General features: G+C 38.6%; 1 protein-coding gene across 3 annotated transcripts in view; it reads left to right on the top strand.

Annotated features, from left to right (window-relative positions):
- The first annotated feature begins 2,355 nt into the window (after positions 1-2,355).
- The window catches only part of LOC133665232 (TRAF family member-associated NF-kappa-B activator-like), a 58,541-nt gene continuing 41,905 nt past the window's right edge, over positions 2,356-18,991 (top strand). For all 3 annotated transcript variants that reach the window (XM_062070484.1, XM_062070483.1, XM_062070482.1), the window contains exons 1-2: positions 2,356-2,545; positions 18,620-18,761. In XM_062070484.1, coding sequence (XP_061926468.1) covers positions 18,663-18,761 — 99 coding nt within the window. In that variant the 5' untranslated portion in view covers positions 2,356-2,545; positions 18,620-18,662. The remainder of the gene's footprint in view (positions 2,546-18,619; positions 18,762-18,991) is intronic.

Genomic DNA, 18,991 nt, shown 5'->3' with positions numbered 1-18,991 from the left:
GGAGAGTTACTTGTAGTTCAGTTACATTTAATGGGGTTTAACTTGTTGTTCAGTTACATTCAATGGAAAGTAACTTTTAGCATAGTTACATTTAATGGAGTGTAACTTGTGGTTTAGTTACATTTAATGGAGAGTAATTTATAGCTTAGCTACATTTAATGGAGAGTAACTTGTAACTTAGTTACATTGAATTGAGAGTAACTTGTAACTTAGTTACATTTAATGAGAGTAACTTGTAACTTAGTTACATTTAATGGAGAGTAACTTGTAACTTAGTTACATTTAATGGAGAGTAACTTGTAGCTTAGTTACATTTAATGGAGAGTAACTTGTAGCTTAGTTACATTTAATGGAGAGTAACTTGTAGCTTAGTTACATTTAATGGAGAGTAACTTGTAACTTAGTTACATTTAATGGAGAGTAACTTGTAACTTAGTTACATTTAATGGAGAGTAACTTGTAGCTTAGTTACATTTAATGGAGAGTAACTTGTAGCTTAGTTACATTTAATGGAGAGTAACGTGTAGCTTAGTTACATTTAATGGAGAGTAACTTGTAGCTTAGTTACATTTAATGCAGAGTAACTTGTAGCTTAGCTACATTTAATGGAGAGTAACTTTTAGTTTAGTTACATTTAATGGAGAGTAATTTGTAGCCTAGCTACATTTAATGGAGAGTAACTTGTAGCTTAGTTACATTTAATGCAGAGTATCTTGTGGCTTCGTTACATTTAATGGAGAGTAACTTGTTTCTTAATTACATTTAATGGAGAGTAACTTGGAGCTTAGTTACATTTAATGGAGAGTTACTTGTAGTTCAGTTACATTTAATGGGGTTTAACTTGTTGTTCAGTTACATTCAATGGAAAGTAACTTTTAGCATAGTTACATTTAATGGAGTGTAACTTGTGGTTTAGTTACATTTAATGGAGAGTAATTTATAGCTTAGCTACATTTAATGGAGAGTAACTTGTAACTTAGTTACATTGAATTGAGAGTAACTTGTAACTTAGTTACATTTAATGAGAGTAACTTGTAACTTAGTTACATTTAATGGAGAGTAACTTGTAACTTAGTTACATTTAATGGAGAGTAACTTGTAGCTTAGTTACATTTAATGGAGAGTAACTTGTAGCTTAGTTACATTTAATGGAGAGTAACTTGTAGCTTAGTTACATTTAATGGAGAGTAACTTGTAACTTAGTTACATTTAATGGAGAGTAACTTGTAACTTAGTTACATTTAATGGAGAGTAACTTGTAGCTTAGTTACATTTAATGGAGAGTAACTTGTAGCTTAGTTACATTTAATGGAGAGTAACGTGTAGCTTAGTTACATTTAATGGAGAGTAACTTGTAGCTTAGTTACATTTAATGGAGAGTAACTTGTAACTTAGTTAAATTTAATGGAGAGTAACTTGTAACTTAGTTACATTTGATGAAGAGTAACTTGTAACTTAGTTACATTTAATGGAGAGTAACTTGTAGCTTAGTTACATTTAATGGAGAGTAACATGTAGCTTAGTTACATTTAATGGAGAGTAACTTGTAGCTTAGTTACATTTAATGGAGAGTAACTTGTAACTTAGTTAAATTTAATGGAGAGTAACTTGTAACTTAGTTACATTTAATGAAGAGTAACTTGTAATTTAGTTACATTTAATGGAGAGTAACTTGTAGCTTAGTTACATTTAATGGAGAGTAACTTGTAACTTAGTTACATTTCATGGAGAGTAACTTGTCGCTTAGCTTGCTACATTTTCCAAGTAGCTTGCCCATCACTGCAAACTCGATAGTGTAATAAAACAATATAAATCTCTTCCTGTGTTCAACACATGTACAAATCACAATAATGAAAAGATATGACTGAGTCTTCATTATTGTTTTAATTGTTTTAAAATGAAAATATGGCTATGAAGTCAATTGTTGTATTTGTGAGATAAGGAAGCAGATATTCTAAGCTTTTAACTTCTTTCCGCTCCTTTTTATTAGTAATTGACTTTAATGCTGTGTTCATTGTTAATTTTTCCCCCTCCATTGTTTGATTTTATGAATGAAATAAACTAATGAACCGAGTTGAACTTGGACATTGCGCAATAATGTACATGTCAGGATTGTGCGTGGAACTAAAATACATTTTTATTGAGCGACACATTCAACCAGAGGTGACACAAGCCCAACATTTGAGAGAAATGTCTACATTGAAATGTCTTCCGCATGCAAAAAAGGAGAAATAAAGAAGCAGAATTGTTGTGCTTCAGTTTCACACAGCAGACATGTGGGCGGGGCCAACCTCCGCAGCGGGCTGCCGGTCCCGCCACACCGCGCGCTGATTGGCCGGCGCTCTCCAAGGCGGAAGTGCGCGGAGCGGCGGGGATTCCCCGAGGGAAGTTCCCAGGTCCGCAAAGTAGGCTAAGTCTGTGTCAAAATTCAAAAAACAATCTTCGACATTTCCTCAGCGACCCCTCACTCGGCCCTGCTCGTGTGTTGCAACAACAACATGTCGCCCGCACGCTAACCCGGACTTCTACAGGCACCGCGACCAAGGTAGGCAGCCGTGACGGCGGCGGCGCGAGGGATTGTTGTTATTGTTGTTAACTATACGCAACTTTGGACACTTTGGGTACTTTTACTCACATTTATCACACTAACGTCTTCTTGCCTGTCTGGAGGACTTTTTTGCTAAAGTAGTTTGCGAGCGGAAACAATGTATGGAAGTAGTTTGCGAGCGGAAACAATGTATGGAAGTAGTTTGCGAGCGGAAACAATGTGTGGAAGTAGTTTGCGAGCGGGGACAATGTATGGAAGTAGTTTGCCAGCGGAATCAATGTCTGGAAGTAGTTTGCGAGCGGAAGCAATGTATGGAAGTAGTTTGCGAGTGGAAACAATGTATGAAATTATGGCACATATGCCATTTTTGATTTCTCAGCTTATGAAAGTGTGTGTTAATGTGTGTGTGTGCGCGTGTGTGTATTTATTACATTATACAGTCATTATTGATATTCAAGTTATTAGTTGCTGTCTTTATTCCTCATCTCAACATCCCTACACATTTCCAATCGGGTCTTCTTGCCTGTCTAGAGGTGTTTTTGCTAAAAAAGTTTGCGAGCAGAAACAATGTATGGAAGTAGTTTGCGAGCGGAAACAATGCATGGAAGTAGTTTGCGAGCGGAAACAATGTATGGAAGTAGTTTGCGAGCGGAAACAATGTATGGAAGTAGTTTGCGAGTGGAAACAATGTATGGAAGTAGTTTGAGAGCGGCAAACAATGTATGGAAGTAGTTTGCGAGCGGAAACAATGTCTGGAAGTAGTTTGCGAGCGGAAACAATGTATGGAAGTAGTTTGCGAGTGGAAACAATGTATGAAATTATGGCACATATGCCATTTTTGATTTCTCAGCTTATGAAAGTGTGTGTTAATGTGTGTGTGTGCGTGTGTGTGTATTTATTACATTATACAGTCATTATTGATATTCAAGTTATTAGTTGCTGTCTTTATTCCTCATCTCAACATCCCTACACATTTCCAATCGGGTCTTCTTGCCTGTCTAGAGGTGTTTTTGCTAAAAAAGTTTGCGAGCAGAAACAATGTATGGAAGTAGTTTGCGAGCGGAAACAATGCATGGAAGTAGTTTGCGAGCGGAAACAATGTATGGAAGTAGTTTGCGAGCGGAAACAATGTATGGAAGTAGTTTGCGAGTGGAAACAATGTATGGAAGTAGTTTGAGAGCGGCAAACAATGTATGTAAGTAGTTTGCGAGCGGAAACAATGTATGGAAGTAGTTTGCGAGTGGAAACAATGCATGGAAGTAGTTTGCGAGTGGAAACAATGTATGAAATTATGGCACATATGCCATTTTTGATTTCTCAGCTTATGAAAGTGTGTGTTAATGTGTGTGTGTGCGCGTGTGTGTATTTATTACATTATACAGTCATTATTGATATTCAAGTTATTAGTTGCTGTCTTTATTCCTCATCTCAACATCCCTACACATTTCCAATCGGGTCTTCTTGCCTGTCTAGAGGTGTTTTTGCTAAAAAAGTTTGCGAGCAGAAACAATGTATGGAAGTAGTTTGCGAGCGGAAACAATGCATGGAAGTAGTTTGCGAGCGGAAACAATGTATGGAAGTAGTTTGCGAGCGGAAACAATGTATGGAAGTAGTTTGCGAGTGGAAACAATGTATGGAAGTAGTTTGAGAGCGGCAAACAATGTATGGAAGTAGTTTGCGAGCGGAAACAATGTCTGGAAGTAGTTTGCGAGCGGAAACAATGTATGGAAGTAGTTTGCGAGTGGAAACAATGTATGAAATTATGGCACATATGCCATTTTTGATTTCTCAGCTTATGAAAGTGTGTGTTAATGTGTGTGTGTGCGCGTGTGTGTATTTATTACATTATACAGTCATTATTGATATTCAAGTTATTAGTTGCTGTCTTTATTCCTCATCTCAACATCCCTACACATTTCCAATCGGGTCTTCTTGCCTGTCTAGAGGTGTTTTTGCTAAAAAAGTTTGCGAGCAGAAACAATGTATGGAAGTAGTTTGCGAGCGGAAACAATGCATGGAAGTAGTTTGCGAGCGGAAACAATGTATGTAAGTAGTTTGCGAGCGGAAACAATGTATGGAAGTAGTTTGCGAGTGGAAACAATGCATGGAAGTAGTTTGCGAGTGGAAACAATGTATGAAATTATGGCACATATGCCATTTTTGATTTCTCAGCTTATGAAAGTGTGTGTTAATGTGTGTGTGTGCGCGTGTGTGTATTTATTACATTATACAGTCATTATTGATATTCAAGTTATTAGTTGCTGTCTTTATTCCTCATCTCAACATCCCTACACATTTCCAATCGGGTCTTCTTGCCTGTCTAGAGGTGTTTTTGCTAAAAAAGTTTGCGAGCAGAAACAATGTATGGAAGTAGTTTGCGAGTGGAAACAATGTATGGAAGTAGTTTGAGAGCGGCAAACAATGTATGTAAGTAGTTTGCGAGCGGAAACAATGTATGGAAGTAGTTTGCGAGTGGAAACAATGCATGGAAGTAGTTTGCGAGTGGAAACAATATATGGAAGTAGTTTGCGAGCGGAAACAATGTATGGAAGTAGTTTGCGAGCGGAAACAATGTATGGAAGTAGTTTGCGAGCGGAAACAATGTATGGAAGTAGTTTGCGAGCAGAAAAAATGTATGGAAGTAGTTTGCGAGCGGTAACAATGCATGGAAGTAGTTGGCGAGCGGAAACAATGTATGGAAGTAGTTTGCGAGCGGAAACAATGTATGGAAGTAGTTTGAGAGCGGCAAACAATGTATGTAAGTAGTTTGCGAGCGGAAACAATGTATGGAAGTAGTTTGCGAGTGGAAACAATGCATGGAAGTAGTTTGCGAGTGGAAACAATGTATGAAATTATGGCACATATGCCATTTTTGATTTCTCAGCTTATGAAAGTGTGTGTTAATGTGTGTGTGTGCGCGTGTGTGTATTTATTACATTATACAGTCATTATTGATATTCAAGTTATTAGTTGCTGTCTTTATTCCTCATCTCAACATCCCTACACATTTCCAATCGGGTCTTCTTGCCTGTCTAGAGGTGTTTTTGCTAAAAAAGTTTGCGAGCAGAAACAATGTATGGAAGTAGTTTGCGAGCGGAAACAATGCATGGAAGTAGTTTGCGAGCGGAAACAATGTATGGAAGTAGTTTGCGAGCGGAAACAATGTATGGAAGTAGTTTGCGAGTGGAAACAATGTATGGAAGTAGTTTGAGAGCGGCAAACAATGTATGGAAGTAGTTTGCGAGCGGAAACAATGTATGGAAGTAGTTTGCGAGTGGAAACAATGTATGAAATTATGGCACATATGCCATTTTTGATTTCTCAGCTTATGAAAGTGTGTGTTAATGTGTGTGTGTGCGCGTGTGTGTATTTATTACATTATACAGTCATTATTGATATTCAAGTTATTAGTTGCTGTCTTTATTCCTCATCTCAACATCCCTACACATTTCCAATCGGGTCTTCTTGCCTGTCTAGAGGTGTTTTTGCTAAAAAAGTTTGCGAGCAGAAACAATGTATGGAAGTAGTTTGCGAGCGGAAACAATGCATGGAAGTAGTTTGCGAGCGGAAACAATGTATGTAAGTAGTTTGCGAGCGGAAACAATGTATGGAAGTAGTTTGCGAGTGGAAACAATGCATGGAAGTAGTTTGCGAGTGGAAACAATGTATGAAATTATGGCACATATGCCATTTTTGATTTCTCAGCTTATGAAAGTGTGTGTTAATGTGTGTGTGTGCGCGTGTGTGTATTTATTACATTATACAGTCATTATTGATATTCAAGTTATTAGTTGCTGTCTTTATTCCTCATCTCAACATCCCTACACATTTCCAATCGGGTCTTCTTGCCTGTCTAGAGGTGTTTTTGCTAAAAAAGTTTGCGAGCAGAAACAATGTATGGAAGTAGTTTGCGAGTGGAAACAATGTATGGAAGTAGTTTGAGAGCGGCAAACAATGTATGTAAGTAGTTTGCGAGCGGAAACAATGTATGGAAGTAGTTTGCGAGTGGAAACAATGCATGGAAGTAGTTTGCGAGTGGAAACAATATATGGAAGTAGTTTGCGAGCGGAAACAATGTATGGAAGTAGTTTGCGAGCGGAAACAATGTATGGAAGTAGTTTGCGAGCGGAAACAATGTATGGAAGTAGTTTGCGAGCAGAAAAAATGTATGGAAGTAGTTTGCGAGCGGTAACAATGCATGGAAGTAGTTGGCGAGCGGAAACAATGTATGGAAGTAGTTTGCGAGCGGAAACAATGTATGGAAGTAGTTTGAGAGCGGCAAACAATGTATGTAAGTAGTTTGCGAGCGGAAACAATGTATGGAAGTAGTTTGCGAGTGGAAACAATGCATGGAAGTAGTTTGCGAGTGGAAACAATGTATGAAATTATGGCACATATGCCATTTTTGATTTCTCAGCTTATGAAAGTGTGTGTTAATGTGTGTGTGTGCGCGTGTGTGTATTTATTACATTATACAGTCATTATTGATATTCAAGTTATTAGTTGCTGTCTTTATTCCTCATCTCAACATCCCTACACATTTACAATCTGGTCTTCTTGCCTGTCTAGAGGTGTTTTTGCTAAAAAAGTTTGCGAGCAGAAACAATGTATGGAAGTAGTTTGCGAGCGGAAACAATGCATGGAAGTAGTTTGCGAGCGGAAACAATGTATGGAAGTAGTTTGCGAGCGGAAACAATGTATGGAAGTAGTTTGCGAGTGGAAACAATGTATGGAAGTAGTTTGAGAGCGGCAAACAATGTATGGAAGTAGTTTGCGAGCGGAAACAATGTCTGGAAGTAGTTTGCGAGCGGAAACAATGTATGGAAGTAGTTTGCGAGTGGAAACAATGTATGAAATTATGGCACATATGCCATTTTTGATTTCTCAGCTTATGAAAGTGTGTGTTAATGTGTGTGTGTGCGCGTGTGTGTATTTATTACATTATACAGTCATTATTGATATTCAAGTTATTAGTTGCTGTCTTTATTCCTCATCTCAACATCCCTACACATTTCCAATCGGGTCTTCTTGCCTGTCTAGAGGTGTTTTTTCTAAAAAAGTTTGCGAGCAGAAACAATGTATGGAAGTAGTTTGCGAGCGGAAACAATGCATGGAAGTAGTTTGCGAGCGGAAACAATGTATGTAAGTAGTTTGCGAGCGGAAACAATGTATGGAAGTAGTTTGCGAGTGGAAACAATGCATGGAAGTAGTTTGCGAGTGGAAACAATGTATGAAATTATGGCACATATGCCATTTTTGATTTCTCAGCTTATGAAAGTGTGTGTTAATGTGTGTGTGTGCGCGTGTGTGTATTTATTACATTATACAGTCATTATTGATATTCAAGTTATTAGTTGCTGTCTTTATTCCTCATCTCAACATCCCTACACATTTCCAATCGGGTCTTCTTGCCTGTCTAGAGGTGTTTTTGCTAAAAAAGTTTGCGAGCAGAAACAATGTATGGAAGTAGTTTGCGAGTGGAAACAATGTATGGAAGTAGTTTGAGAGCGGCAAACAATGTATGTAAGTAGTTTGCGAGCGGAAACAATGTATGGAAGTAGTTTGCGAGTGGAAACAATGCATGGAAGTAGTTTGCGAGTGGAAACAATATATGGAAGTAGTTTGCGAGCGGAAACAATGTATGGAAGTAGTTTGCGAGCGGAAACAATGTATGGAAGTAGTTTGCGAGCGGAAACAATGTATGGAAGTAGTTTGCGAGCAGAAACAATGTATGGAAGTAGTTTGCGAGCGGTAACAATGCATGGAAGTAGTTGGCGAGCGGAAACAATGTATGGAAGTAGTTTGCGAGCGGAAACAATGTATGGAAGTAGTTTGCGAGCGGAAACAATGTATGGAAGTAGTTTGCGAGCGGAAACGATGTATGGAAGTAGTTTGCCAGCGGAAAAAATGTATGGAAGTAGTTTGCGAGCGGAAAGAATGTATGGAAGTAGTTTGCGAGCTGAAACAATGTATGGAAGTAGTTTGCGAGCGGAAACAATGTATGGAAGTAGTTTGCGAGCAGAAACAATTTATGGAAGTAGTTTGCGAGCAGTAACAATGCATAGAAGTAGTTTGCGAGCGGTAACAATGCATGGAAGTAGTTGGCGAGCGGCAACAATGTATGGAAGTAGTTTGCGAGCGGAAACAATGTATGGAAGTAGTTTGCGAGCGGAAACAATGTATGGAAGTAGTTTGCGAGCGGAAACAATGTATGGAAGTAGTTTGCGAGCGGAAACAATGTATGGAAGTAGTTTGCGAGCGGAAACAATGTATGGAAGTAGTTTGCGAGCGGAAACAATGTATGGAAGTAGTTTGCGAGCGGAAACGATGTATGGAATTAGTTTGCGAGCGGAAACGATGTATGGAAGTAGTTTGCCAGCGGAAAACATGTATGGAAGTAGTTTGCGAGCGGAAACAATGCATGGAAGTAGTTTGCGAGCGGAAACAATGTATGGAAGTAGTTTTCGAGCGGAAACGATGTATGGAAGTAGTTTGCCAGCGGAAAACATGTATGGAAGTAGTTTGCGAGCGGAAACAATGCATGGAAGTAGTTTGCGAGCGGAAACAATGCATGGAAGTAGTTTGCGAGCAGTAACAATGCATGGAAGTAGTTGGCGAGCGGAAACAATGTATGGAAGTAGTTTGCGAGCAGAAACAATGTATGGAAGTAGTTTGCGAGCGGAAACAATGTATGGAAGTAGTTTGCGAGCAGAAACAATGTATGGAAGTAGTTTGCGAGCAGTAACAATGCATGGAAGTAGTTGGCGAGCGGAAACAATGTATGGAAGTAGTTTGCGAGCAGAAACAATGTATGGAAGTAGTTTGCGAGCGGAAACAATGTATGGAAGTAGTTTGCGAGCAGAAACAATGTATGGAAGTAGTTTGCGAGCAGTAACAATGCATGGAAGTAGTTTGCGAGCGGAACCAATGTATGGAAGTAGTTTGCGAGCGGAAACAATTTATGGAAGTAGTTTGCGAGCGGAAACAATGTGTGGAAGTAGTTTGCGAGGGGAAACAATGTGTGGAAGTAGTTTGCGAGCGGAAACAATGTATGGAAGTAGTTTGCGAGCGGAGACAATGTATGGAAGTAGTTTGCGAGCGGAGACAATGTATGGAAGTAGTTTGCGAGCGGAGACAATGTATGGAAGTAGTTTGCGAGCGGAAACAATGTATGGAAGTAGTTTGTGAGCTGAAACAATGTATGGAAGTAGTTTGCGAGCGGAAACAATGTATGGAAGTAGTTTGCGAGCTGAAACAATTTATTGAAGTAGTTTGCCAGCGGAAACAATGTATGGAAGTAGATTGCGAGCGGAAACAATGTATGGAAGTAGTTTGCGAGCGGAAACAATGTATGGAAGTAGTTTGCGAGCGGAAACAATGTATGGAAGTAGTTTGCGAGCGGAAACAATGTATGGAAGTAGTTTTTTTTCTTTTTTTTTTTTTTCTTTTTTTTTTTTTTTATAATGTCCTGCCCAGCTTCTCAGGCAAATCATATAGTTGATGTAGATGCCCATATCGGCTGTTCAGATTTACTTTACAAAAGAGAAGTGTAGGATACTTCTCTTGTTGCCTTACTTGTATTTTGACTTTATTAAATGTATTTATATTATCATTTGGTGCAGCCGGGCCGGAGCAGGAGGGGATAGAAAGAGAGAAAAAGGAAGACAGAGGGGGGAATTGTGGGGACAAGAGGGGGATTAGACAGAGAGACAAAAACAACAACAGCAAACACACCAACAACAACAACAGAGCAACATCAGCAAATACGACATGTACAAATATGATGGTAAAAGTAATAGCAAATAAGCAGTTAGCGAAAATTTCAAAAAAAAAAATACAGAAATGACAATGAGCATTATTACACTAAAAATGGAGCAATATGAATACCAATAGAAATAGTGCTATTGATAATAAACAATAATTGCGAGCGGAGACAATGTATGGAAGTAGTTTGCGAGCGGAGACAATGTATGGAAGAAATTTGCGAGAGGAAACAATGTATGGAAGTAGTTTGCGAGCGGAAACAATGCATGGAAGTAGTTTGCGAGCGGAAACGATGTATGGAAGTAGTTTGCGAGCGGAAACGATGTATGGAAGTAGTTTGCGAGCGGAAACGATGTATGGAATTAGTTTGCGAGCGGAAACGATGTATGGAAGTAGTTTGCCAGCGGAAAAAATGTATGGAAGTAGTTTGCGAGCGGAAACAATGCATGAAGTAGTTTGCGAGTGGAAACAATATATGGAAGTAGTTTGCGAGTGGAAACAATGTATGGAAGTAGTTTGCCAGCGGAAACAATGCATGGAAGTAGTTTGCGAGCGGAAACAATGTATGGAAGTAGTTTGCGAGCGGAAACAATGTATGGAAGTAGTTTGAGAGCGGCAAACAATGTATGGAAGTAGTTTGCGAGCGGAAACAATGTATGGAAGTAGTTTGCGAGTGGAAACAATGCATGGAAGTAGTTTGCGAGCGGAAACAATGTATGGAAGTAGTTTGCGAGTGGAAACAATGCATGAAGTAGTTTGCGAGTGGAAACAATATATGGAAGTAGTTTGCGAGCGGAAACAATGTATGGAAGTAGTTTGCGAGCGGAAACGATGTATGGAAGTAGTTTGCCAGCGGAAAAAATGTATGGAAGTAGTTTGCGAGCGGAAACAATGCATGGAAGTAGTTTGCGAGCGGAAACAATGTATGGAATTAGTTTGCGAGCGGAAACGATGTATGGAAGTAGTTTGCCAGCGGAAAAAATGTATGGAAGTAGTTTGTGAGCGGAAACAATGCATGGAAGTAGTTTGCGAGCGGAAACAATGTATGGAAGTAGTTTGCGAGCGGAAACAATGTATGGAAGTAGTTTGCGAGCGGAGACAATGTATGGAAGTAGTTTGCGAGCTGAAACAATGTATGGAAGTAGTTTGCGAGCGGAGACAATGCATGGAAGTAGTTTGCGAGCTGAAACAATGTATGGAAGTAGTTTGCCAGCGGAGACAATGTATAGAAGTAGTTTGCGAGCGGAAACGATGTATGGAAGTAGTTTGCGAGCGGAAACGATGTATGGAATTAGTTTGCGAGCGGAAACAATGCATGGAAGTAGTTTGCCAGCGGAAAAAATGTATGGAAGTAGTTTGCGAGCGGAAACAATGCATGGAAGTAGTTTGCGAGCGGAAACGATGTATGGAAGTAGTTTGCGAGCGGAAACGATGTATGGAATTAGTTTGCGAGCGGAAACGATGTATGGAAGTAGTTTGCCAGCGGAAAAAATGTATGGAAGTAGTTTGCGAGCGGAAACAATGCATGGAAGTAGTTTGCGAGCGGAAACCATGCATGGAAGTAGTTTGCGAGCAGAAACAACGTATGGAAGTAGTTTGCGAGAGGAAACAATGTATGGAAGTAGTTTGCGAGCGGAAACAATGTATGGAAGTAGTTTGCGAGCGGAAACAATGTATGGAAGTAGTTTGCGAGCGGAAACAATATGTGGAAGTAGTTTGCGAGCGGAAACAATGTGTGGAAGTAGTTTGCGTGGGGAAACAATGTATGGAAGTAGTTTGCGAGAGGAAACAATGTATGGAAGTAGTTTGCGAGCGGAAACAATGTATGGAAGTAGTTTGCGAACGGAAACAATGTATGGAAGTAGTTTGCGAGCGGAAACAATATGTGGAAGTAGTTTGCGAGCGGAAACAATGTGTGGAAGTAGTTTGCGAGGGGAAACAATGTATGGAAGTAGTTTGCGAGCAGAAACAATGTATGGAAGTAGTTTGCGAGCGGAAACAATTTATGGAAGTAGTTTGCCAGCGGAAACAATGTATGGAAGTAGTTTGCGAGGGAAACAATGTATGGAAGTAGTTTGCGAACGGAAACAATGTATGGAAGTAGTTTGCGAGCGGAAACAATATGTGGAAGTAGTTTGCGAGCGGAAACAATGTGTGGAAGTAGTTTGCGAGGGGAAACAATGTATGGAAGTAGTTTGCGAGCAGAAACAATGTATGGAAGTAGTTTGCGAGCGGAAACAATTTATGGAAGTAGTTTGCCAGCGGAAACAATGTATGGAAGTAGTTTGCGAGGGAAACAATGTATGGAAGTAGTTTGCGAGCGGAAACAATGTATGGAAGTAGTTTGCGTGCGGAAACAATGTATGGAAGTAGTTTGCGAGCGGAAACAATGTATGGAAGTAGTTTGCGAGCCGAGACAATGTATGGAAGTAGTTTGTGAGCTGAAACAATGTATGGAAGTAGTTTGCGAGCGGAGACAATGTATGGAAATAGTTTGCGAGAGGAAACAATGTATGGAAGTAGTTTGCGAGCGGAAACAATGTATGGAAGTAGTTTGCGAGCGGAAACAATGTATGGAAGTAGTTTGCGAGCGGAAACAATGTATGGAAGTAGTTTGCGAGCGGAAACAATGTATGGAAGTAGTTTGCGAGCGGAAACAATGTGTGGAAGTAGTTTGCGAGCGGAAACAATGTATGGAAGTAGTTTGCGAGCGGAGACAATGTATGGAAGTAGTTTGCGAGCGGAGACAATGTATGGAAGTAGTTTGCGAGCTGAAACAATGTATGGAAGTAGTTTGCGAGCGGAGACAATGTATGGAAGTAGTTTGCGAGCGGAAACGATGTATGGAAGTAGTTTGCGAGCGGAAACGATGTGTGGAAGTAGTTTGCGAGGGGAAACAATGTATGGAAGTAGTTTGCGAGCGGAAACAATGTAAGGAAGTAGTTTGTGAACGGAAACAATTTATGGAAGTAGTTTGCCAGCGGAAACAATGTATGGAAGTAGTTTGCGAGGGAAACAATGTATGGAAGTAGTTTGCGAGCGGAAACAATGTATGGAAGTAGTTTGCGTGCGGAAACAATGTATGGAAGTAGGTTGCGAGCGGAAACAATGTATGGAAGTAGTTTGCGAGCCGAGACAATGTATGGAAGTAGTTTGTGAGCTGAAACAATGTATGGAAGTAGTTTGCGAGCGGAGACAATGTATGGAAATAGTTTGCGAGAGGAAACAATGTATGGAAGTAGTTTGCGAGCGGAAACAATGTATGGAAGTAGTTTGCGAGCGGAAACAATGTATGGAAGTAGTTTGCGTGCGGAAACAATGTATGGAAGTAGTTTGCGAGCGGAAACAATGTATGGAAGTAGTTTGCGAGCCGAGACAATGTATGGAAGTAGTTTGTGAGCTGAAACAATGTATGGAAGTAGTTTGCGAGCGGAGACAATGTATGGAAATAGTTTGCGAGAGGAAACAATGTATGGAAGTAGTTTGCGAGCGGAAACAATGTATGGAAGTAGTTTGCGAGCGGAAACAATGTATGGAAGTAGTTTGCGAGCGGAAACAATGTATGGAAGTAGTTTGCGAGCGGAAACAATGTATGGAAGTAGTTTGCGAGCGGAAACAATGTGTGGAAGTAGTTTGCGAGCGGAAACAATGTATGGAAGTAGTTTGCGAGCGGAGACAATGTATGGAAGTAGTTTGCGAGCTGAAACAATGTATGGAAGTAGTTTGCGAGCGGAGACAATGTATGGAAGTAGTTTGCGAGCGGAAACGATGTATGGAAGTAGTTTGCGAGCGGAAACGATGTGTGGAAGTAGTTTGCGAGGGGAAACAATGTATGGAAGTAGTTTGCGAGCGGAAACAATGTAAGGAAGTAGTTTGTGAACGGAAACAATTTATGGAAGTAGTTTGCCAGCGGAAACAATGTATGGAAGTAGTTTGCGAGGGAAACAATGTATGGAAGTAGTTTGCGAGCGGAAACAATGTATGGAAGTAGTTTGCGTGCGGAAACAATGTATGGAAGTAGTTTGCGAGCGGAAACAATGTATGGAAGTAGTTTGCGAGCCGAGACAATGTATGGAAGTAGTTTGTGAGCTGAAACAATGTATGGAAGTAGTTTGCGAGCGGAGACAATGTATGGAAATAGTTTGCGAGAGGAAACAATGTATGGAAGTAGTTTGCGAGCGGAAACAATGTATGGAAGTAGTTTGCGAGCGGAAACAATGTATGGAAGTAGTTTGCGAGCGGAAACAATGTATGGAAGTAGTTTGCGAGCGGAAACAATGTATGGAAGTAGTTTGCGAGCGGAAACAATGTGTGGAAGTAGTTTGCGAGCAGAAACAATGTATGGAAGTAGTTTGCGAGCGGAGACAATGTATGGAAGTAGTTTGCAAGCTGAAACAATGTATGGAAGTAGTTTGCGAGCGGAGACAATGTATGGAAGTAGTTTGCGAGCGGAAACGATGTATGGAAGTAGTTTGCGAGCGGAAACGATGTGTGGAAGTAGTTTGCGAGGGGAAACAATGTATGGAAGTAGTTTGCGAGCGGAAACAATGCATGGAAGTAGTTTGCGAGCGGAAACAATGTATGGAAGTAGTTTGCGAACGGAAACAATGTATGGAAGTAGTTTGCGAGTGGAAACAATGTGTGGAAGTAGTTTGCGAGTGGAAACAATGTATGGAAGTAGTTTGCGAGCGGAAACAATGTGTGGAAGTAGTTTGCGAGCGGAAATAATGTGTGGAAGTAGTTTGCGAGTGGAAACAATGTATGGAAGTAGTTTGCCAGCGGAAACAATGTATGGAAGTAGTTTGCGAGTGGAAACAATGTATGGAAGTAGTTTGCGAGCGGAAACAATGTATGGGAATTTTATTTTTTATTTGTATTTATTTTTATTTTTATTTTTATTTTTATTTTTATTTTTATTTTTATTTTTATTTTTATTTTTATTTTTATTTTTATTTTTATTTTTATTTTTATTTTTATGTTTTATTTGGCATTTTTTAATTTGTATTATATTTTATTTTATATGGTCATCAGTTCATGTAAACGGTACACTAACGTCCCTTCACAGTGCAAAGCCGCTTCTTACTCAGCAAATAAAACACATTATTCTTCAAAGTAGCATTATCACCGGAGGACGAGGAATAGCTAAACATGCTTCTTTACACGCCATTGGAGGTCACGCTAACCGCCAACCACAAGCTAGAGCTCAAGGGATTGATACGAATATCGACAATAATGATACCAAGTATACTATCATTAGATTGTCAATACTACAGTGGTTAGATGGATTTTTGTATTTTCAAAATATCACAAAAATGGTACTATACTCTGTCTGGTTGTACGAGCAGAGCAGCATGTTCGGCAGCGCACACACACAGAGTACTTACAAGCAGACAGAAAAGGGAGAACTTATGCATTTTGCTCTAAAAAGTACTCTAAATCACTAATCCTGGCCTCAATGGCGACAAATAAAGCGAGTTTCTTACAAGTAGCATTATCACTGGAGGACGAGGAATAACTAAACATGCTTGACTACACGCCGTAGGAGGATACAATAGCAATGTAAACAAACGCCATGGGTGCATCTACACCTGACATCCACTGTAATGATACCAAGTACAAGAGCGTAATCTGTCGATACTACTATGATTACATCGATATTTTTTATCGTTCCTTTTCTTAAAAGGTATATTATGTTCATAAAGTCAGGAAATACGTCCCCGGACACATGACCAATGTATGATCCTGTAACTACTTGGTATCGCATCGATACCTAAATGTGTGGTATCATCCAAAACTAATGCAAAGTATCAAAGAAGAGAAGAATAAGTGATTATTACATTTGAACAGAAGTGTAGATAGAACATGTCGAAACAGAAAATAAGCAGATATTAACAGTAAATGAACAAGTGGATGAATAATCCATTTTTTACAGTTTGTCCCTCATAATGTGTACAAAATAATAGGTGTATAAATGACACAATATGTTACTGCATAGACTAATTAGGAGTCTTTGTTTGTTTACTTACTACTAAAAGACAAGTTCACTATTTTATTTAAGGACTAAATGACAATAATAAACATATGTTTCATGTACATTTCAATTTTTTGTTCAAATGAAGCCAATTATGACATTTTTTTGTGGTCCCCTTTATTTAGAAAAGTACCGAAAAGTATCGGACTACATTTTGGTACCGGGACAAGCCCACACTGCATACGTCCACAGCCAAATTAGGAGCCTTTGTTACTCCTTTAGAAATGTCTACTACCATTTATATACCAAATCGTGTTTCCCAGCATGCTTTGCGGCAGTTGTTTTATTCAAAGATGCACGTTTAGAGTTGATGATGTCGTTGTTGTTTATAATTCCCCATAGTACACTACCCAAGAGCTACTTCTTGGGTAGTGATTAATGCGAAGGGCTACCAGTTTGATACACACTTAAATAAATTGCCAGAAATAGCCAATTTGCTCAATTTACCTTTAACTCTATGTTATTATTAATAATTCATGATATTTACACTTAATTGAACGGTTTAAAGGAGGAGAAAACACGAAAAAAATGACAATTAAATTTTGAAACATAGTTTATCTTCAATTTCGACTCTTTAAAATTCAAAATTCAACGGAAAAAAAGGAGAGAACAACTAGCTAATTCGAATTTTTTTGAAAAAATTTAAAAAATAATTTATGGAAAATCATTAGTAATTTTTCCTGATTAAGATTAATTTTAGAATTTTGATGACATGTTTTAAATAGATTAAAATCCAATCTGCACTTTGTTAGAATATATAACAAATTGGACCAAGCTATATTTCTAACAAAGACAAATCATTATGTTTTCTAGAGTTTCCCAAACAAAAATTTTAAAAGAAATTCAAAAGACTTTGAAATAAGAATTACATTTGATTCTACAGATTTTCTAGATTTGCCAGAATATTTTTTAAAAATTTTAATCATAATAAGTTTGAAGAAATATTTCACAAATATTCTTCGTCGAAAAAACAGAGGCTAAATTGAAGAATTAGATTAAAATGTATTTATTATTCTTTACAATAAAAAAAATACATTTTCTTGAACATTGATTTAAATTGTCAGGAAAGGAGAGGAAGGAATTTAAAAGGTAAAAAGGTATATGTGTTTGAAAATCCTAAAATCATTTTTAAGGTTGTATTTTTTCTCTAAAATTGTCTTTCTGAAAGTTATAAGAAGCAAAGTAAAAAAAAATTATGAATTTATTTAAACAAGTGAAGACCAAGCAGTGTTTCCCATGAACTGCCAAGATACCTGTGGCGGTGGGGGCGTGGCTATGGGCGTGGTCACCATGACATCATCGAGTAATTTGCATAATTTACTACAATGATTTGATTTTCTCTAAAAAGGCTCAAAAAATTTATACTTACTAATTAATAATAACAGTTTTGTTTTAAACGTCCATCCATCCATTTTACAATATAATTACAACACTTTATGTACATATTTATATACAGATTTGAACAATAAGTTATTCACTGAAATATATTTATTAATTGTGGTTCTTACAAAAAATATATCTTATAAAATATAAAAGCTAAAATGTCTCTTAAAGCTCTGCCCCTTAATTAGTGCATACTAAATAATTTTACTTTAGCCTACTACTACAACCATATTATTTACCAGCAACATAAAGTGAAACAGTGTTAGAGGTGTCCTGCCACAGTCAGTAACAAATAAACAGAAAACAGTAGTGGACCCCGACTTAAACAAGTTGAAAAACTTATTCGGGTGTTACCATTTAGTGGTCAATTGTACGGAATATGTACTTCACTGTGCAACCTACTAATAAAAGTCTCAATCAATCAATCAAAAAAGTCAAATACAAATAAGGCAACAAGAGAAGTATCCTACACTTCTCTTTTGTAAAGTAAATCTGAACAGCCGATATGGGCATCTACATCTGCTATATGATTTGCCTGAGAAGCTGGACAGGACAAAAAAATAAAAAAATAAACAAATAATAATAATAGTAATTTGTGGCGGACGTAATTCTTTCGTGGCGGGCCGCCACAAATAAATGAATGTGTGGGAAACACTGCACTGGTAAGTGCTGCTATTTGAGCTATTTTTAGAACAGGCCAGCGGGCTACTCATTTGGTCCTTACGGGCTACCTGGTGCCCGCAGGCACCACGTTGGTGACCCCTGTTGTAGTCGTTCCCATTCATAGTTTTAGTCAGTGCTTGATGAAATATGGCCACTATATTCTGTATAATTTTTTACAGTTTTGTCTCCATGGATTAGTGTTGTTCTAATGGCGTGGTGTGTGTTTGCAGGGCCCATGTCTGCTGTGTCGGGGATGATTGTGGAGCCCCCGGCATGGAGAGGAACATCGGAGACCAGCTCAACAAAGCTTTCGAAGCTTATCGCCAGGTCTCCATCGAGAAAGACAACGCCAAAAAGGAGCTGCAGCAAATTGTGAGTTTGCAATGCGTTGTGCGGTTCAATGGTTAGCCACAACATTAGGTACACTTGCACGAGCTCGCTCCAGGCCGTCCGAAGCAAAATAGTCGGCCGTGTACAGAAAACTGGAAGGAACTTTTATGTTCTTCACACTTTTGTCCACATTTCAGCTTTGGTATTTTTATAATTTAAAACTTTTTTTTTTAAATTTTTGTTATTTATTTATTTACATTTTTTTTTTATTT

The sequence above is a fragment of the Entelurus aequoreus genome, linkage group LG14 (assembly GCF_033978785.1).
Source record: "Entelurus aequoreus isolate RoL-2023_Sb linkage group LG14, RoL_Eaeq_v1.1, whole genome shotgun sequence".
NCBI lineage: Eukaryota > Metazoa > Chordata > Actinopteri > Syngnathiformes > Syngnathidae > Entelurus > Entelurus aequoreus.
This window is presented reverse-complemented; position numbering and strand designations above follow the sequence as displayed.